Raw genomic sequence first — 20,800 nt, 5'->3', positions numbered from 1 at the left:
GCCGACAGCATCGGCTTTGATCCCACAATTTTACTGCACTTGTACGTGCACGGTTAAAGATCGCTCCAACACATATGCAAACTGATCAAATTACTTGGACTGTTTCCCCAGACAAGCCAAACCGTTAGTCCTTCCTCATCCTTCCACGTGACTCCCAAGACCTTTCCAACACATTTTTATAGCACAGATCCCAGATCTGGATACAGCAGAGGTCTTTTCTGTCCAACAGAGTTTGTCTCTGTTGATTTCCAGTTACGTCTGATTTAATGCTGTCAATGGACATGTACTCCTTCTCCAGCAGGACTTCATTTGACCCATTTTTCTTTCCCTCCGCTCCCCAGCATCCCTCACCAGCAGCCTGACAGATCCCTCCTCAGCAGCCTCCACACAGAAGGAGTTTTGTTATTAATGATCCTTATGAACTCTCTGTCTTTGAACAGGAGTGATTTACTTTTGATCAGTGTCTGGCATCCAGTAATTTCGCGCAACAGTGGATAGAGATTCCCTCCTGCTGTGGCAACACTGGGACGGCACAGAGCCTTAGGGAGACAGATGTGCTCGTTCTCCTGTCCTTGCACCCTGTGCTGCCCTTCCCACATCATCTCCTGCATCCATCACTGCCCCGACTGCAGACGAGACGGGATCTGAGGAGACACCAGCTCTCCCAGACATCGGGGTGAGTCACTGACTTGCAGTGGCTCACATGGTGCTTCACCTGACAGACCAATAATCCCTCACACCATGTAACTTTACGCAGTGATAACCACCAATCTGGCCTAAATAAAACATATCTTTTTGTCATTCAGAAAATCACCCTTATTTTGAAGCAGAGCTGATCTTTCCAAGATTGCTAATGACAATGCTCGGATCGGGTCCATACTCTGAAGTTACAACGCCAGTGTTTCTGCTCGTATATTTGGGATAGAAATAGATTTTTTTTGTTGTTGTTGTTCATTGATGTTGCTTATGTTTCAAGCCATACAATGGATGAAGCTGCAACTGCCATTACGATAGGAAAGTTTAACGATCCCAATTATCTCCTCGAATGTATCTTTGGCTATTTTGATCCACAGAAATAAAAATTCCACTGGCTGCCAGACATCCTCAGCTGTTCTGCAATAACCATACACAAAGGCAGAACAGATTGGCCAAGCAGCGACCCTGAACAATTGCCTACGTTAAGGGGTGGTAAAGAAGATCAGGAGTTACAGAGCTGGCAAAAGTGACGTGCGGGAAAGGAGGAGAGTTACCTCCTGCCACCAAGCAGGTGGTGCTGGTGGAGGCTCCAGACCTGCCACCCGGGGAGAATAGCAGCACCTCAGGTAGCCAAACCATTAGCAAAAACAGTGGCCAGTTTTCTCCTCTTGCTTTGCTAAGGACCACGCTGTCAGCGGGGACTTCCCAGGAGAAAGCTGTTGTACCAACCTCGAAGAAACCACGCGGTTCTCATCACGAATACTGCAGATGTTAATGGGAAATGCAGAGTTTGAAACAGATCTTTTCCCAAATACTGCTGCTGCATACTCACGACTGGTCACTGTAATTTTTACTGTGATCTTTGGTAGCATATAAACCAGTAGAATGCATTGCTCTTCTATTAATCTAACCTGTATTATCCTCTCTAACTCCATTTCCCCCAAGCAGATCGAAAGCATGCTGCTCTTGTCTGACCTGCCAGTCACTCTCCTCCACAAAGTTATTTTGGAATCATTTTGACAGTGGCAGCCACAGCTCCTTCAGCTAATTTACCCTCAGTTGCTACTTAACCATCTGAGCACAACTGTTCCCAGCCAAAATCCACTGCTAGGGAGAAAAATGCCAAGCGAAGAAAAAAAATCCACAAGCAGAAAGGTGAAGGAAGAATCAAGTAAGAAAGTGACTGAAAATGGCTGCTTGATATTTTACATTTTTGACAATTTGTGTATGCACAGGGAGGGAAGGTGGGGTAGGGAAAGAGACTCCAAGCCACAAGAACACAATGGGTACAGTGATGGGGAGCTGTTGCTGATATTACACTCTGCATCAGAATTAAAGATCACTGGATTTTAATACAAAATAAAACGTTTCACAAACGATAGTTTCATCAAATGTAACAGGCATCACCTGATTTAATAAAACTACTGTGTCAATAATTTCTCCATGAAACTGCATGTCTGTTTTGCAGCAATTTCATCAGTCCTGGTCTCAGCTCTGCACGCAAGACTCCTGGTAATGGCAGCCGAACACATGCCTGCAGCTCATTTCACCAATGTTGCACAACATGAGCTCGCCAGCAAACTGGCAGAAATATCAGCAGAATAAATGACTGCTGTCGAGAACAAATAATAGACCATTTAATTACTCTACTATTAGAATTTTATCATTTAAACCACCCAAAAGACTTTCTCACTGTCATTTCTGGACTTAGCTAGGTCACAAGAACAGCTAGTTATGTTTAGTAAAATGCTCCACAAAAGCAAACAGCTCATGGTCCTCAGCTTGGGAACAAGGAAACCCTTCACTGATGCTCCTTCTGCTAAGGAACAACCAAGGAGTAAAGCCTTAAGCTCGATGCCTCCTGCCAGCATCCTCCTGCAATCTGTTACCTGCCAAGATCTCCTGGCCTTGTCGGTGACCTCGTATTCCCCTGATGTTTTACCTTTTCATGTTGATACCTGGAGCGAAATACCCTCAGTAACTTGACCAACTCCCCTTCCTGTGGACTGATGAGGACTGGAGACCTGCAAGACCGCTGCTGTTCCCAGCAGAGCTGTAAACACAGGCAGCAGCCGGTCAAGATGCAGAAATGAGCACCGGGCACATCCCAGCACCCACGAGAACAAGTAGGAACATTCAACCAACGCTCAGCAGGGCGTTGGGCAAAGTCTCTGTGTGCTTCTCCATGGGTCACGGTCACTGTGCTTGCTTCCTCCCCAGCACCTTTAGTCATGGCAAACCTCTTGCCCCTGGCAGCATGCTCAGAAGAGGACAGCAAAATCAAGCATCTGCACTTTGTTCTCCTTTGTTGTGGGAAATGCCTATAATTTGAACTGGCCCCTTCTCTGCATGCTCTAATAAGGCTCAAGCACGAACACACGAGCAGGCAGCTCAGCTCCATCAGGGCCCAGAAGCCCGTGAGGCGCAGGAACCTGGTCGTGGTTGGAGCCCAACCCTTGTTGGACACAAGGACATCCCGAGGTTCCAGCTCCAATCCCCAGCCCGCACTGTGCTCTCCTGGGCCACCAGCACTCGGGGCTCACATACAGCCATGCTGGGAAACTCTGCTCACTTCCCTGCCGTAGCTATTGATGTCGAACATCTACAGTCTTCAACTTCACAGCATCTCCAGCAAAACACAGGTGCCCCTCAAGTCTGACTTCAAGCTGGCTGCTCAAGAGGTTTACGCCTCTCTCCCTCGCCTTCTAAGCCTTCCCATATTACGTGGGGAACTTCAGCTTGATATTGCCTTTGATCTCAAAATACTCTTTGGAAGGAATGGCTGTTACACCATCATACTCTCTGTTAAATTGGCGGATGCAATCGTGTTCCCCCTTTTGTTACAATGACGTTTCTACAAAGACTTCATACTGAATAACAAAGCGTATTGTGCCGTCACCTCCTCATCTTCTTACTGTCCTCTATTTCAGAGACAAAAGAACTGGACCTAAGGCTACAACACATGAAAAACACATGCACAGATCATTCCTGCTAGGAGAGATCACTGCTGCCCTGCATTATACAGCAAAGTCTGTGCAAAAGAGGCCAGCACTGTTTTTATTTGACTTTAAGCTATTATAGCTGCTTTTTAAATACATGAGAGGCTGTGTTTGAAGCTCTCTCGCATCCAATTCCCTGTTGAACTCGCACTCTAATTTCTCACAAAACATGAGCAGAATCCAGAAAAAAAACGTAGTATACTGAATATGAAAACTCAACACTGAAACAGACGTAAGGAACAGCTTACATAAGCTGCATTCCCTGTAGTTTTGGATATTGAGACTGATCCTTTGAACTGCGTGAGATCTAGCTTGTTGATCATTTCCAAATTTACAGTCAGCTCAGTGGGAACAAATACATTCTTACTTTGATACCTTTTTGAAGAAAATTCTTGGTATCTCATTTCTCTTAAGAAATATACCTATTCTCTTTTTATTTTGGTACTTTTTTGACACAAACTGGAAGATTAACCCAGCTCTATTTTATATTCATGCAGTACTTTCTATGGCCTGATCCATCTGACTCCCAAAGTTTCTTCTGAATTAAAATGACACTGTCTATCACATCCCAAGCTGTGGCATGAAGCGTTCGTCGAGTAACAAGGAAACACTGGTAATTTGAAGAATGAAATGTAGGGAATGGAGGAAAGGACTGGCGAATAATATTTTTTTAAAAAAATCACTCTCTGCTGGAATACTGAACATAATACGAATTGCAAAGGGGTAGAAGCAACCTTGGAGAAACCACATCTTTCAGAAATAAGATTAGAGAAAACTCAGTAAAATATTAATGCAGAACTTTCAAAATATTCGCTTAGTGGATTATGTATGTCACAAGAATGATCTCCCTATTTAAGATGATGAAAAGAAAACTGAAAGTAGAGTGTGTAACATTAGCCTAGCTCAGCTCAGTGAAAACCACTCTAGGTTCTCCGACCAGACATGGTTTGTTGAAATGAAGACCCTGGAGCTCTGGCACAAGCCTCCAGCACAACCACATACAATCCCTGCTATGTGTGACCATCTTCCCATTTTGCTCACAAGATAGGCATTGAAAGGTCCCCAGGAAAGCACTAGGATTTCTGTGATAAAATACATGAGTGAGGGTGGAAGTGCTGCAAAGCACTCAGGTTTTCATGTGGAATTCAAATTAGATTTAAAGACCTACGAGCAAAATTAAATTCTAGGGGTTGCATTGTATTTCCAGTTAAAAGGAAGAGAAGAGAGGGATTAGCACAGTGCAGGGTCATGCACCAGTTATGTCTTATTAAGTATTCCAGCCTTCTTTGAGATAAGCATCACATATGGGTTCTTTTGCAGTTAGCAGTTCCCTGCTTAAAGAGAGAGAGGTCTGGATAACACCCCTTCTGTCTCCCAGGGCCTCCTGGGCTGATTGACAGGAACGTGTACTGCAGGGAACAAATGCTGCTCAAAGGAAAAACAAGATTACTTTCTTTGAAGGGGGCTAGTGGGGTCATTTCTTTGTCACGTCTTCTGCTCACCATCTCTGGTTGAGGGAAAGACAAACAGGAGGAGTGACATTTTTCTTTCCTAAGAAAACACAGGACATGCTAGGAACTGGTTTTTACTTACGGTGGCTTGCACTGAATTCAGAGATAGGGCAGCAAGAGATTGCTCAAAATAAACATGGCATTTTGAGAGTCAAATCCCATCTCTGGGAACCAGACCATGTGGAAGCCCAACTCAGAATCTGCGCTACAATCCACTTCAGCTACATTTCGCACTGTTTTTTTGGGGGGGGGAGATTAGCAATAAACATCTGAATCTATGTATCACCTTTGGCTACTGCCCCCTTCCATGATGGACCATGTTTGGCTTCTTGGTCAGACACACCAGGTGTTTTGAGGCTGGGCCACCCTGAGCAGTGCCAATGTGCCCCATGAAATTGTTGGGTTTTTCAGTGCAAAGAGGTTTCCTGAATTCAACAGCCTGTCCACTTGCTCCCCCATTTCTCATCAGTTGTCTCCTCTCTGCCAATACAAAGGGAACACTTCCGACTTTTCTATTTTGTGCCATCCCAAATCTCCTCTCCACTGAAATGGTTTCAAGCTATAACACCCGAGCATTGTCACATTTAATGATGCTCAAGAACTTTTCCTATTTCTGTAGCTACTACAAAACCTTCCTCACTGCTTCTGCACCTCCCTCTCTACACAGCGGTGCCAGGAATGGTCCATCTTCCTGACTCTCTCCTCTGCTCTGATCTATCTCTACACCAAAGCTGAGAAATGGAACCCACCGGGTGCTTGCAGAGGCAGCAGACACCAGAAGAGCTCTCCCAGCTAATAACCTCAGGTGCTTCCCTTCCCAGAGACCTCTGCAAGTCTGCAAAAGGCAGCATCAGCAGATCAGCGCATCAACAGCTACTTCAGTCCTCCCTACTTTTACCTAACTGCTCCTACCTAGAGCCAGGAATTCACCACTCAACTTACTCTTTCCAAAATGCAAGGTAGCGGTAAGGAAATTGAATGTATTAATAAACATCTATTTGAAATGATGCTCCTGATCTGATGAAAAAAAAAAAAATCTGGCTAAGAAGCAGGAAAGTCATGCCAATAACTAGATTTTCAGTGAAATAAGAGAATTAGCAGTCCGTAAATAGAGGGGTTAAGGTAGATTGAAAATGTCAAGTTATTGATATTTTATAAGGTAACCATGGTTATTTTTCATGCAGCATGAATACAGATGATGAAAAGTATTCACGGGCCAATTGAAACAAAAATAAAACTGAAGAGATACCTTGATGGCAATTTAAACCTTAAACCGTGGAAATTAATCAGTCCACACAGACAACGAAGAGCATTCAGCTGACACTGCACCACAAAACCCCCTTTCTAAATAGATTAATAAAAACCATTTCACAAAAGATGAACATTTTGAAAATCACCCTGACTTCAGCCTTAATGTACCTGCAGGGATCAATATTGCTGGAGCAGGACAGATCTGGTCCAACCTGTGAAGTTGCCCATGTGGCCTCCAGATAAAGCACAACTGTTTCTGATTTAATTGGTACAAGCTGCTGGAAATGCAGCAGACCACTGGTCCTGGTGTGTCGCAGCCCCTTGGTGCTGCCCAGCAAGGGATCACTAACAGTCTGGATGCATTAGTCTTCTCTACTGCTGCTTCTTGAGATAATTTTGCATGCTTTTCCATTAGAGTAACGAGCTCTCTTGGTCGCACTTGCCTCACTGGCAAGTGGTGTCACCCTACAGCGAGGGCAGGGGAGCAGCTCGGCAGATTGGAAGGGGAGGATGGGAAACGCCGAGGGTGCCCAGTTGTGACAATTAACGACTGAGTGCTCTATTAAGCAAACTGAAACAGGGCTTTGGCTCAGAGACTTCTGCAGCAAAGCAGGAATTAAATCTATCTCCAGAATCCTGTGGCGGAGGGGCTCCCAGGAGCCAAACTGTTTTGCGCAGCAGAAATAAGAGGCTGCTCCTCCGCTCTAGAACCGGTCTAGATGCTGGAAACATTTTCTGTCCCTTAAATAACACACCATAACAAGCCACTGCTTGTTTTGGTGGAACAAGTGACATTTGGCTGTGGAGAGGTATCCACACCCCTAAACCCGGAGGGAAAGCTGGCAGGAGGTAGCGTGGGAAGGATTCAGCGCAGAAGAGTTCTTCAAATAAACATCTCTGGGTAGCGTTAGAAGAAAATGAGTGACTTTTCCTCTGCAAGTCTATTGTTGCATGACATTATAATTTATCTTCTAAACATTTGCTCTTCGGTCGCGCACTCTAGCCTGGTTTCTGTAAAGCGACTGTAAAACCAGAAGATGTCCGCAATAGGGCCAGAACTCAAAGTTCCTAGAGCACGAAAACATACATCCCCAACCGGCAGATAACAGGGTTAAAACACCCTCTGATTAAATGAAAGCATCTTTAATTAGTCTAATTGACCATGCCTCAGCCAAGACCATCTGCTCAGCAGCATTTGCCTGCTCTTTGCAGGAGCGATTGATCAGCCATAGCTAGAGAATACAGCATTAGGCTACATCAGATTTGTTTTGTTTAATAGAAGAGCTAATTTGCTTTAAATTTAATTACAGGGGCCAAGATTGCTCTCTAAGTCCATAACAGCACAGAACATAAGCTGATCCTACAGCTCATGGACGTAGGTCCATACGTGTCTGTGCAAATCACACACGTGGTGCTGACAGCTCGGGTGAGCAGGTCCCACCCTGGCAGAGAGTGATCGCTGCATTTTCCTCCTCAAAAGGCAGCAGCATGTGGCACACTGCTGGGCTGGCAGTGCCACCCTGCTTGCCACCACGTCCCCTTCCAACTGTTTGAGCTCCTTCCTGCAGCTCTCCATCGGATGCTGGATGAGAGCAGGTGTTGGATGCTGGAGCAGACAGATGTCCCATCTCAACCACCTCTCCTGTTACCTGATTATAAAGACACTAAATGATGCAGGGTCACTGTTTTTGCAGCGCATTGGACCAACAGGGACAATCGGGGGACTGCTCTGTACCTCCTGGGTGACATCCATCAGCAAACCTCTCCCAAACGGGGTTGCTGGCAGCCGAGGGTCCAGTGGAGCCACACATCACACTCGCCCCATCCCTGACATCGCACTGTCCCTCTCGGTTTCTCTGCCCTCCCATTCCAATATCATTCTTTAAAATACCACACCAAAGAAGGGCAATTCCCCCTCCTTCCTGAAGGACCACATGTATCTACGTGGCGTTATTACGAAGGGGAAAATTTCATTCATTTCCCAAGGCTTTTCCCTTTTCCAGTTTCCCATCAGGCGCTAAATCACCGCTGACTTTGGGAAATGCTTGAGCCCTGACAGGCACGCTGCGGCTGCCGCTGCCTGTTACAGGAGTAATTACAACCCTGCAGAAGGCTCCTGGCTTCCGTTTCTGTTTCCATGGAAATAAATACTGACTTACTGAAAACAGAGTATGATGCTTTATGGATTTTGAGGCTTTTCATCATCTCCTTAACTCACTTTTATTTGCAGTGGCTTTGTTTTAAGGAGAGGGGAGAGTACCCACAGTGTGGAAACAGGCAGAGAGACTGAATGGTGTTTTCGAGTTAAAGAGGGAGGGGAAAAAAAAAAGCCAAGGGGTCTGGCTGATGTCCTGGGGATTTGCAAAAGGGCTGCCCGAAGCTGCTGGTCATCTGCAGCATCCAGGTAGCCAGCCCAGGAGAGAGGAGCCCGTGGAGGCTGGCCAGCCAGCCTGGTCCTTGCCTGCAGCATCCCTGGCTCGTCACCACCACCCTGTGATGGTCTGTTTGCAGGGGCTCTGGGGCTGAAGCAAACCTCACCTCCTGCCCTTTTGGAGGGGTCACTATAGCCAGGCTTACTGCTGAAATGCCCAGAACTGCCGATGGCTGTTTCATAAGCGATGAGCTTCAAGGTGAAGCTAGAATAAAAAAGGAATTGCTTTACGTTCTCCAAAAATTATAAATACGGAGCAGAAGGGAGTGATCTGATTCTAAATCCCTGTATCTCTGAGACGGTCACAGACAGGTAACTCCACACTGTGCGCACCACCCTGGGCTCAGTTCTCATTGCAAGGTATGTCTGGGAATTTTTCACTAGAAAAACCTAAATTAAATACTTGGTTTGGGGAGGATACACAGAAACCAAACATTTATTCTGAGGTCACTTTAACCCTCATGTCACTCTTTGAGCTGTTGCAGTGCCTCACAGGATTTTCTGTCCTTACTTGTTTCTCCCACAACCTGGGCTGCATCTTTCAAGTACCAACCGCAGCATCTCTGCAATGGGTTCGATGCACCACTGCGAGTCAAGAAACAAAGTTTGGGAAAACCCCCCAAATTACAGAGATGAGAGAGGGGTAGAACGTGAGACACCACCTCAGCAAATCATCTCTAGTACTGACTTGAGCTAAAATGAAACATTTGATTCAGGACAGAAATCCTAAATATCTTTTCTGCTAATGCTTCTGAAACTAATTTTTTTGGCAGGGAAACTTTCTGCTTTGTGAGAAATGTCAGCCTTTGGACACAGTGTCCTAATTCAGCTGCAAAAATAAATGTCAAAACAGTGAATTCCAGTTTTAAGCCAGCTCTGGTCGGCAAAATTTGGGTTGAAATATTTCCTAGCTAAAAACACAGGTCCCCAAAACTTACGAAACAATTCCAGTTGCAATGGTTAGAGGCTTTAGGTGAAATAGGCACTAGAAATGATTCTAGGACCCGACGGGACTTGGTCTGTGTTGTAACCCACCCACACGTGCACACTTCTCTGATGCTTTACCTTCTACCTGGATATTTAGCTATTTGTTTTCAAATCTAATATCTAAGTTAATTGGATAAAATTGGAAGCTTAGCACGGGTATTTTGCACATTTATCACCACAGTATGTGGGACACTTCAGGCCCAGAAAAGAAAGTGTCATTGTGAAGCCTGTGAACTCCGACAGTCCTGCAGGGCCAGCCCAAGAGCCCAGCGCTTCCTCCAAAGCAGGAGGATGGAAGCGTGCAGCTCATCATAGATCTGGTCTGGACACCAGCTACTGCTGCTGGATTAACTGGACAGCACTGTACTGGCTCCTTCTCTTCTCACTGTAGCTAAAAATGACTTTCAAACACAGCTTGAGATAAAAAAGTAAATCATTGCTGTACAGCTGGGGAAGGACAAGACGGGGAGAACACCACAGCCTGATTTGCAGAGAAGCTGCAGTAATTCAGCCATCAAGAAGGTCAGTGGGAAATACAGGGCTCGTGCCCAAGGACATGCCGGCTGCAGCAAAGACCCAAGTTTGGAACTGCCCAGCACTCATAGAAAACAGCTCTTGTATGACTCTTCCATAGTCACAAGTGAATTACAAAGCAGAAAAGCTAAACTCAACCCTTGCCAACGGGTTCTGGACCAGAAACCCAAGACTGAAACACACTTATCCTGCCACGATGCTGCTCGAACAGCAGAGGAGCTCTCTGCTGGAGCCAGAGATACTCAATCCCCACGCTGACTCCAGTGGAGCAGAAACACCAAGCCACATAGTGTGTGTTATGCAAAAAAACGTAAGCCTCTGTGTATTATTTAAAATATTCTAATCAGAGGTTGTGCTTAACAGCACCATGACCTCCACACCATTCTGCTACAGCACCATTTCCCATAAGCCTTTCCAACTGCATCAATCCCTTTTGCTCTGTTGCTATCTCAGATCCTGCATATCACCGCTATCATATTCAAATTCACTTATCTCATACCACCTGGGGATATTGTATTAAAAAAAAAAAATCCCTTTAGGAATCATCCTCCTTCTGCACAAACAAAATATAATTTCAAAAGTGAATGAAAATACAGTCCAAATGATGTAATCATCATGAAATTAGTGAGCATGATGATGTAACAGGAGGCCACATGGAGAAAAGCACCTTCTTCTGACCACAGGAGAGGTTCAAGCAAGTGCTTGGGGTTCCCAGCACCATTCCAGCTCATGCTTTAGGAGGATAATAACCAGACAAAGCCTAGTTATCCCTCGCCTCCTTGCACAGCTGCTGGGACAGTTCTATCCTGCACACCAAAGCAAAGGAGAGCATGTCAGAGCTCCCACCCGATGGGAGCACTGGAGAAGCCGATTGGCTTTGCTTTTCTAAGCACAGGCGATTGACTGATAAACCCGAGCTCCTGCTCCAGAATGAGTGATGGCATCCAGACAGCCTGCCAGGAGAAATGCTCCATCTTCCCAATTACTCCCATGCACAGCAGACAAGTGTAGGTCAAAATTAAGTGTAGCTTAGACCAAGGCAAACCACTGCTGGGAAGTTCTTTATTGCCCCCACGTTAATTTGGGAGGTTTGCTCTGTCTCAGCACACAGCCTGGGGCTGGCACCGCACCGTGCTGCCCAGCCAGGGTCCGCGGTGGGCACGGGCAGGAAAGCAAAGGTTTTAATCACCCACATGGTCGCAAATTGAGCCCATGTGGCATTTCTGGGAATATTGTAATTTCAGCACATCCAGGAAAATAACAGACAGTGTTTTCCTTTTACTTAAAGCTTATTCCTAAACAGAATATATAAAATATTTTGCTCTTACGAAACAGGCAACAGAAGTTTCAATCAAATTATTAAGAAAAAGATTTAAGCTGTACTTCCAATTAACTCTGATGAGACAAGAGTCAGACCAACAGAGTCAGTGTGTCTTCACAGGGAGGCAAACAAGCACTGCTTAGGCTGACTCTGACCGACTTGCAATCTGGATTAAAACAAAACAGCACGATGGAAATCAATGACCATTTCTAGGGGGTATGGGGCCAATGCCCCAAATCCCAATGGGCGTGCTCTGTGCTGTGAGCACGGCTGCAGGCAGGGGTGTCTCCAAACCCAGCCGGGAAGGGAGCTCACTGCTGATTCCAGGACATGGTTGCAGAGCAGGGGTGTTTCCAGAAGATGGCTGGTCAAACTGAGAGCCAGAGGCAGCAAATCATAGACCCTCAGGATAATAGAGTCCAACCATAACCTAACCTAACCGTACCACTAAACTATGTCCCTAAGCATGCCTTTTAATGTCTAAATGCCTTTTAAACACCTCCAGGGATGGTGACTCCACCACTTCCCTGGGCAGCCTGTTCCAATGTCTGACAATCCTTTCCAGGAAGAATTTTTTCCTAATATCCAACCTGAACCTCCCCTGGCGCAACTTGAGGCCATTTCCTCTTGTTCTATCGATTGTTACTTGGGAGAAGAAACCAACCTCTCCATGCTACAACCTCCTTTCAGGTAGTTATAGAGCGATAAGGTCTCCCCTCAGCCTTATTTCTTCCAGGCTAAATAGCCCCAGTTCCCCCCTCACCATAAATTACAATTTATGAAAATGCAAAGTGGTGGGGGGAAAGAGAGAGTCTCTGGAAGGAAGTCCCGCAGAAGCATGTCCCAGCCCGGCCACCACCGCAGGTACATGCAAGGCAGGGATCGGATCCTCCCCGCCGATTGCCCCCTCTCCTCTCTCACCCAGCACCCATCCAGGCTGCTGCAATGCTGCACATGCAGTACTTCTCTCTCTGGAGGTCTCTGGTTTTATTGCCATAACATTGGCAAGTGTCTCTGGCTCCCTAATTGGTGTCAGATGTCCCACATCCAAGATGCCGCCGGTCCAGAGTGGCTCAGCGCAGTTCGAGGGGTTACAACACGGGAGAATTTCCAAGCCACGAAGGGCAGTGCCCAGGGCTTGATTTGCATCTCCAGCCTGGAGCAATCGGGCACCCAGCTGCTGTTGTGGCTTTGAAATTTGCCCTGTGCAAACACCAAGAGCTTTTGGAGTTACAGCAGGATATAATTTGCTACTAAATTTTAGGAGGGAAAGATCTGCCCTAGGGCTGATGCCAATGCTTCATCCTGCGAGGTCAGGAGAAAGTTTTCATGGGGGGAAAGGAGCAGGTTACTGAACCACTGCTCTTTGCATATCATTTTCTGCTCTCCCCTGCAGCTCTGGTGAAGAAAACACACTAGCCAAGCAGTGTGCACCTTTGACTTGTGCTGGCAACTCCCCACACATGCTAGCAAACAAAAACACTTTTACTTTTATAGGTTTTACTTACTCCCCACAACAGACTGGCTGCACACAACAGGTGGGACCCTGCAGGAAGGAGTAGAGGTCAACAGCAATTTTGGTGCTTCATGGCAAGACCAAAGTGCAGAGCAGCTGCTCTCCTAAGGGCTGCTGGTGGCTGGAGAGCTCCAGAGATCCCTCTGGTACAGCCCAGATGACGTGACCACAGGCAGCACCCAAACAAAGTGCAAAGTCTGCAGTTTTGTTGGGTGCTCACAGCTGCCTCCCCTGCAGCACCTAATGGGAGAAGGAGCAGCAGCGACCTCTTCCTGCCTCTGGTCCCCACGGTGCAGGAACCCACCCCACCACGCTGGCACCATGGCACCGTAACCACTCACACTGTACCACAGGAAAACACCAAATGTCTGAACGACGGCTGGCCTTGCAGCTTTCTGAGCCGTGGCTTGTATAAAAGGCTTTCCCTTCTGCATAGTTAATCCTCACTATCCAGGTATTATATAGAGAGTAACTCCCATGCTAATGCCTGCTTTCAATAGAAATTATGTCTTTCTCTAAAAGCTTAAATTATAGGTTTGCTGCCTCTGGCTATTAGAAAAGACACAGAATTACATCCTTCTCTTCCAGAGTAAAACTAGGACCTACCGCAGGAAACAGGTTGTTTGATGTAACAGGGCAATTTGCAGGGAGCAGCCACTGGGTTCATGGTGTCAGCCAGAAAGACCCTCATAAGCAGAGATCATCCACAAAGCAGCACAGCCATGATTAAATACTGTTTTATGCATCACCGGGAACCACAAAACAAGAGGGTAGGATCACACATACTCACACAAAACCACCCTAGTTCCTTAGTCAAGCACAGGTCAAGGAAAGATGAGAGACACAGGGCTTGAGTGGGTTTAAGTTAAAAAAACAACTGTAGAACTGACTCAGCTCTCAACACGTCACTAAAAATATTCTGGTTTTGATTTTAAAGAAGTCCTCCAGCAGAGGACAGAGGCACAAAATCTGGTTTGTAAACATAATTTATGAGGATTGAGGCAGTCCTTGCTGTTGCCTTTTTGCCATGAAGATGTCTTACTCAGGGACATTTATTATCCTCTCCCCGCTCTGCCATAAAGGTCTGAGATGAAGAACAACAAATGGAAGATAATTAAGCTCTTTACAGGAGAAAAAAAACAGATCAAACATCATTTTCTATGTCTTGAAAAGAATTGGAAATGTCTAGACAGACAAAATTGGTCTCGAATGTATTAATTTCAATAAGAAGTTGAATCCCTGAATTACCGGGAAGAGACTGAGGTCTGCTTCTCCTCCAAAAACTTTCCACGGCACCACTTTACCCTCCCTGTGACTCTGACATCCTTTATCCCGCCTGCGATATTTATATCCGATAGCAGGGGACCGTAATCTGGGTCACCAACAGCGTGGACAGCCACTGCCAGCCCTCAGCAAGAGCTGCTGGAAAAGCAAGCAGCACTGCAGAGTCCCAGCTCCGCACCTCTGGGGAACTGGCTCTTACTGAGGCAAAAAAAAGAGAGGAATGGGGAAAGGTCTTAACCTATCTGGAAACTCATCACGCAAGCAGAGCCATGGCGGGTCATGGGGGTTTGGGATGCTCTCTCCTTCCACCATGGGCACGCAGGGGTCACAGAAGCTCCTTTTACTTAAGGAGAACCAAGTTTGCATAAGACATCCACCCCGGGGGCATCTGAGCTTCAAGTGCTAATAAGGTTATTGCAGGCTGCAAGAAGGTACTTCTGTCATTTAGATTGGTGGTGTGACAGCGGAAAGGCAGGCAGGTCATGCCAAAACGGCAAAACGGCCCACTTAGGCACCATCAAAGACCTGTTCATCCAGACACTGAGCTGGAGGAATAAGAGTTTCCCATCTCAGCAATCCTATGGGACTTCAGGAAAGAAAACTTTATATAAGGACCTGAAACATCTGCAGAAAACCTCAAACAGCCAAGCACGAGAAAACAAGCGCAAGCAAGAGGAGGCGGCCCAACTGGACAGCTAGAACATAACCAGCAGTGCGGAAGTCCCACCATGAACCAAAAACCCCTTCCCTAGTGTAAGTTCCCTCAAAACCAGCCTGGTCAGACCCAAAGTTTACAGTTCATAATAGCAGTATTTCCCATTGGCAACCTCTTCCCCGAGAAATTCCTTTCCATTCCTTCCTGGGAGAAGGACCTTACCTGACATGCATTGTACAGAAGCTGATGCTCAAATTTCTTGATCCCCAAAATGTTCTGGAACATCTCGTAGAGCTGCTCCTTGCTCAGGATGAGCTCAGAAGCAGCGCTTGCCGTCATCCTGGCCTGCTGCTTGCGGGGATCCTCTTCCCCACGGTAAATAGCATCAAACTTTGCCATCCAAGAGCTCAGGACTGTCTCCTTGCTGAGGCCATCGATTTCTGGCAGGCTTCGCACCCTCTTCTCAATGTGCTTCTTGAAAACCTCCCGGGAATCATTCGCTGAGCACCCGCCACTCTGCACCATCCTAGCAACACGGTCGCTTTTCAGGAATACCTGCAAAAAAGGAATGACTTCAAATGGTGTCAGGTTTGAAAAGAAAAAAAAAAAAAGAAAAAAAATCCTCCTTAAGTACCACAAAACTTAGTTTCAGTGCTGGGAAGCTGCTGGCTGGCTGTCAGTGCACTTTCTGACTCCTCATTCGACAACCCCATGTTGCCGGCTGGACAGAGGTTTCAGCTCTACTTTGGGAAGCATAATGAAATCAGGTGAAGCTTCTGTTTTGCATCCACTAAAATAGAACATTTTGATGCAATTAGGACTTCATGCGATGTTGTGGTCACACCTCACCAGACACATAAATTCCCTTTGGGAAAACAGGATTATATTTTGCTCTATCATATGTTTTAATAAGGGAGTTATTGCACAACTACATTCACCTAGCCAAGCTCTGCCCTGTTGGAGGTAGCCCAGTCGTCCTGCTCAAGTCAACAGCATTGCATTACTTCTATCTGGCAGCCAGGCGCCTGGGAAACCTCTGACCAGTGCAAGGACCAGGCTCACATTAAGCTACTACACTGGAGGAGATCTTCGCAGACTGCTCTGCTGTCATAAGATGACAGGAATAGCATTTTATTAATTAATGTTACCTTCAGTTAAATCACATGTGTGTCCCTGCTTCTCCCATACCTTGGTCTCTCCAACCTGGGCAACCAGCACTGTTAAAACACCCTGGTAAAGGACAAGGATGAGTGGCCTGATCTTTGCAAACTGATTGGTAAACACTGAGGCAACTCAAATCACCAAAAGGTGGCACAGCCACAGGTGGATGAGGCCAAATCCCTTCCCGCTCCAGCGCTGCTGAAGTAGCACAAGATGGTTCAGAGCAGCTTGAGGGTCCTGGGGAGGCTCTGCAGAGACAGCAGCCTGCAAGGTGCAGGACACCGACAGCAGGAGGGAGGGAGAGGGTGTTTGATGAAGATGTTCTTCCCACTGCAACAGCAGCACAAGGGTCGAAACACAACAGACCGCTGCAGACCAGGAGATGCTGTGGGAGCAACGCAGAGCTGAAGGGTGAGAGAGGGACAGAGGAACATTGTGTTGACACTCCCCTCCCAAGCCCTGAACACAGGAGAGCAATCAGTGCCCAGCAAGAACTGCTGGTTTTATTAATGATGCTGAGAAGGATGAATGCAGCAGGCTAGGAAGAAGCTGTGCCAGCACAGGGGTGTGTCTGTCAGCTCTCAATTATTAAAGAACATGAAGATGACCTAAGGACATGCTAGATTTTTTTTTATACCACTCAGCAACACGGCACTCCATGTTCCCAGATGCTTGATGGCACAGGCATCTGTTGGCAGAGGTAGTGAGTTTTGCTCCAGGACACCAGCCTAAAAATGTTGGTGGGGAAGAGCTGGGCTGTTTCCTTCCAACATCACCATGCTGAGGAGCACTCCCAGCAGACAAGACAGGTAGGATGCCATGGGCAGCCTCTTCAGTCCACACTGAAACGATACCAGCATGCACTTCATTTCCTTGCAGAGCTTAAATATGAGTTCTAACACTTCTGGTGTGCCAGGGTACTTTCAAATAATAGGTGAGACCTATCAAAATCCAAGCTCCCAACGCAGCCAAGGAAATCCCCAACACACTGACTGCTGGGGACAGTGGGAGGTCAAGGTCAACTGCAGCACCCTTGGCTCTAATGTCCCCTCTCCAAGCAAAGGGCCTGACCCTGTGTGACAGCACTAATGACTTCCCATACCCACCAGCACCAGCAGCTGCGGTTATCTGTGGTCCTCGTCCCCGTCAGAAGGGTGACGGTGCTGCAAGCAGGGGGACCTGACCCCCATCTCCCCTCAGCCCCAATTTATCCTCCCCAGGTGTGGAGCAGTAGTCAGCAGAGGAAAGGAGCTGCTGGCAGAGGTGAGGCAGGCACTGAGGAAAGCCAGTCAGACACAAAGCAGCAGAAAAAGACTGTGAAACAGGGAGATAAATAAAGATAAAATACGTGTTTTGTCCTGTAGAGTGAGCTGCTTTCTTTAGCAAATACCAGGCGAATCACCCAGCTGTAAGACTCCCTAGTAGGATTGCCAGGAGTCTGGAATTACCGGAGCAAAATCCTCGCGTGGGTGCACACAGCGGCACAGGCAGAAGGGAACTGGCCTCCGTGAGCTCCTGCCACGTTCATAGATGAGCCCCCCAGGTGGCGCGTGGCCCCGGCTCTATCTGCCCATAGCAGAGTGGAAATGGGCCTAACGAAGCATTTCCATAATACCCGCTGAAGGGAATGCTGCATAAAGTGCTGGTTGACGAAGCTTTTCGCATTAGAAGTAAAAGGACACGAGAAAAGCTCTCCTGGAGCATCTGTCGGAGCTTTCTGGGCCCATCTCACACAGATGGACCCGCAGCATTCCTGCAGGCACAGTGGTGCTTTGCAGACCAACAGCAACGCCTGTTCAGATCACTCAGTCTTTTAATTTGAGAGCAGCCTGTGAACTAGTCTAAGACTGGCAATCACACACTTGCCCCTTGGCCACAGATTTAACAGCAGAATGTACCCACGCAAACACATTCAGGCAAGAGCAAACACATCCCTGACCTACCATGTCACCTTTACCTCTTTCTTTCTCCAACAAAATCACTGTCCAGGTAATGATCCTATTCTGCACTGATTTTAAGTGAACCCCTTAGAAACATCAACCACATCCTGGCCAGTTTCATCTGAGCAAAACCCAAAGTTTTAGCATTTTCCAAGCCATCACGCAGCTTTATAAGTCAGTACCTAAATGCAGACTTCCAGATAGGGATGGTTATTTGCACAGAACTATGAGATTTGCAGAAGCTGAGATAAGCAGGACTTGCTGCGATTGCACCATGGCTCACACAAGGGTGGGCACCTCTCTGCAGAGGAGGGAGGAAGGAGAACAGCATCAGCAGGGAACGATGCTCAGACACTGAGAGGGGGCAGAGCCTCTCTGCAGAGAGGATTTGCCTTGTGCCGCTGCAGATGGTGCTGAGGAAGACACAGGCAGCCATGCTAGAGCTGCACAGAAGCTGAAGGTACATGGTCATAAAGCAAAGGAGACCAACAGATAAAGGGGAGATAAAGAAAGTTGTGCTAAAGGCACAGAGCAATGCATGATGCTTTTTGTGGCCTGTTTTAAGGAGGACAGAGCCAGTGGAGCATCCAGTTGAACTGAAGACATAGGGTTTGCAATCATCTAGTGCTGATCAACTGCTCTTTGTAAGTTTGATTACTTGGTGTAATTAGCATAGGACTTCTGGAGCTGGTCAGGACACACTTTCAGCCAGACCCACCAGTGAAATACGGATTTATTTTGCCTGTTTTTAAGCAGTTTCCTTTTCCTGCCAAATGGTCTTATCTAAATAGATCACGCTGCTCTTACACCCTAATATGCAGCTCACGCCATCCTGGAAACTCTCTGAGAGCATCTGTTCCGTGAAGCTGTGATAAACTGACAATTCCTTGGCAATTTCTTTTCTGATAAGAGACGTAAATTACTTTCAGCTTCCTTCCTGTACAGAGAATGATGGAACAGTAACTACTGTGCTGGTTTAATAAAGTTAATCCAGGGATAATTTGTGCTTTCCTTACACAGAAGCAGCTGTTGACATTTTTTTATAGAGTTAAAATTCTCTTCAGTTTTAGTATCTGATTTTGGTCCCCTCTTAGATTCCACTTCTAGAGAAATATTTTATGTAGGCAATTCAAAATCTTCACCTTTTATGACAGAACAGCTCTAGGGAGAAAGAGAAATGGTTTGCAGAAAGGATAGCAAAAAAATAAGCAACGCTTGTCATACAAATCACAAGCACTGATTTCCTTCAAAAACAGAAGCTCTTTCCTTCTGAGAAAAGATATGAAAGGCAGCATTAAGGGCTGCATACAAAGAGGTGCAGAAAGACAGACATGCATAAATACTCTTTTGCACAATTATGAATGATGCTTCACGTTCTTTGGTATCATCTAGTTTTGTAGATGTACATCCTCCTCCCTCCCACTTTGCTTTACAGCACTTGTCATACCAAAGAGAAAAGACACGACTCTTGCCGAAAATCCCAAAGTCAATTAGACACAATGCAAAAGCTTCAGCAAGAACTCAATGTGCTGCCCAGTTTTTTCTTGGTGTTTTTCATAGGAAGCATATGACATTTGTTTTATATTGTGCCAACTTTCCTGTCTCAGAGTACACTGTTTAAAAGCACCAGGAAGGTATTTTTCAGCTTAAAGGAAGGACGATCCTCCCCATGATCAAGCTATAGGACACACCATGGTGTAGGGGTTGCCAGAGTTGCCGTATGGTTGCATGTTCAAACCCTGAGCCTCACAAACCTCGTGATGCATCAGACATCAGATGGGAGCAGCTTTGCACTTGCCTTTGTCTTGTGCTTTGTTGACAAAGGACAAAGAATCCATTAGTTCAGGATTCAACCCCATCTGTGAATAGGGGAGAGAACAGGGATTCGTATGAATATTGCATCATCTCTCCTTACCTCATAGTAGCTCTGGACAGCATTTATAAATGCTTCATCTGCCACAATCTGGGTTTCTCCATTGAGAAAGGCCTGGAAACGATCTTTGATTGTTTGGAGCTGCTGCTTACTTATCTGCAAAACATGCCAAAAGGAGAATGTTAGTCAAAAAAGGTGTATGTATGAGGAAAAAAACCAACCAAACAAACTGTGATATCTTATCAGGGTGCTTATGATGTGCACTTCTGCTCTGGGGACAGCAGCAACAGATGAGGAATCAGCCACAGGTGGGTACACACGCACGCACACTCTTCACTCCAGCAAGTTCATTTAAACATCGCGGCCACCTAAAACCACCCCGAACATCATTTCTAAACAACTCTGCCACCACAGAACGCACACGAGACTTTTACCACTTCAGGTATAGTTAAGTCAAAAGCAAGCTGCTGTGTGCACGCTTAGAAGAGACTGTTTCAGTGCAACCGCTTCCCTCTCAGCCTCTCCTCCCTAGCAGAAGATGAGGCTCCATCACCCAACAGGATGCTTGGCAAGCTTGGAGACTGCAGTCATCAGTACTCTGGGGCCTTGACCTTTCATCATCATTTTTCCTTTTTTTTCTT

The 20,800-nt window shown here is 46.4% G+C and overlaps 1 protein-coding gene across 13 annotated transcripts in view; it reads right to left on the bottom strand.

The window, feature by feature from the left end:
* The window catches only part of CADPS (calcium dependent secretion activator), a 211,302-nt gene that overhangs the window by 148,558 nt on the left and 41,944 nt on the right, over positions 1 to 20,800 (bottom strand). For all 13 annotated transcript variants that reach the window (XM_065642969.1, XM_065642964.1, XM_065642968.1 and 10 more), the window contains exons 2-3: positions 20,202 to 20,315; positions 15,408 to 15,740 (exon numbers count right to left, since the gene is read on the bottom strand). In XM_065642969.1, the coding sequence (XP_065499041.1) occupies positions 15,408 to 15,740; positions 20,202 to 20,315 (447 nt within the window). The remainder of the gene's footprint in view (positions 1 to 15,407; positions 15,741 to 20,201; positions 20,316 to 20,800) is intronic.

This window comes from Caloenas nicobarica, chromosome 11 (assembly GCF_036013445.1).
Source record: "Caloenas nicobarica isolate bCalNic1 chromosome 11, bCalNic1.hap1, whole genome shotgun sequence".
In the NCBI taxonomy this organism is placed as follows: domain Eukaryota; kingdom Metazoa; phylum Chordata; class Aves; order Columbiformes; family Columbidae; genus Caloenas; species Caloenas nicobarica.
Note: the sequence above shows the minus strand (reverse complement) of the source record. Positions and strands in the feature narration are given on the sequence as shown.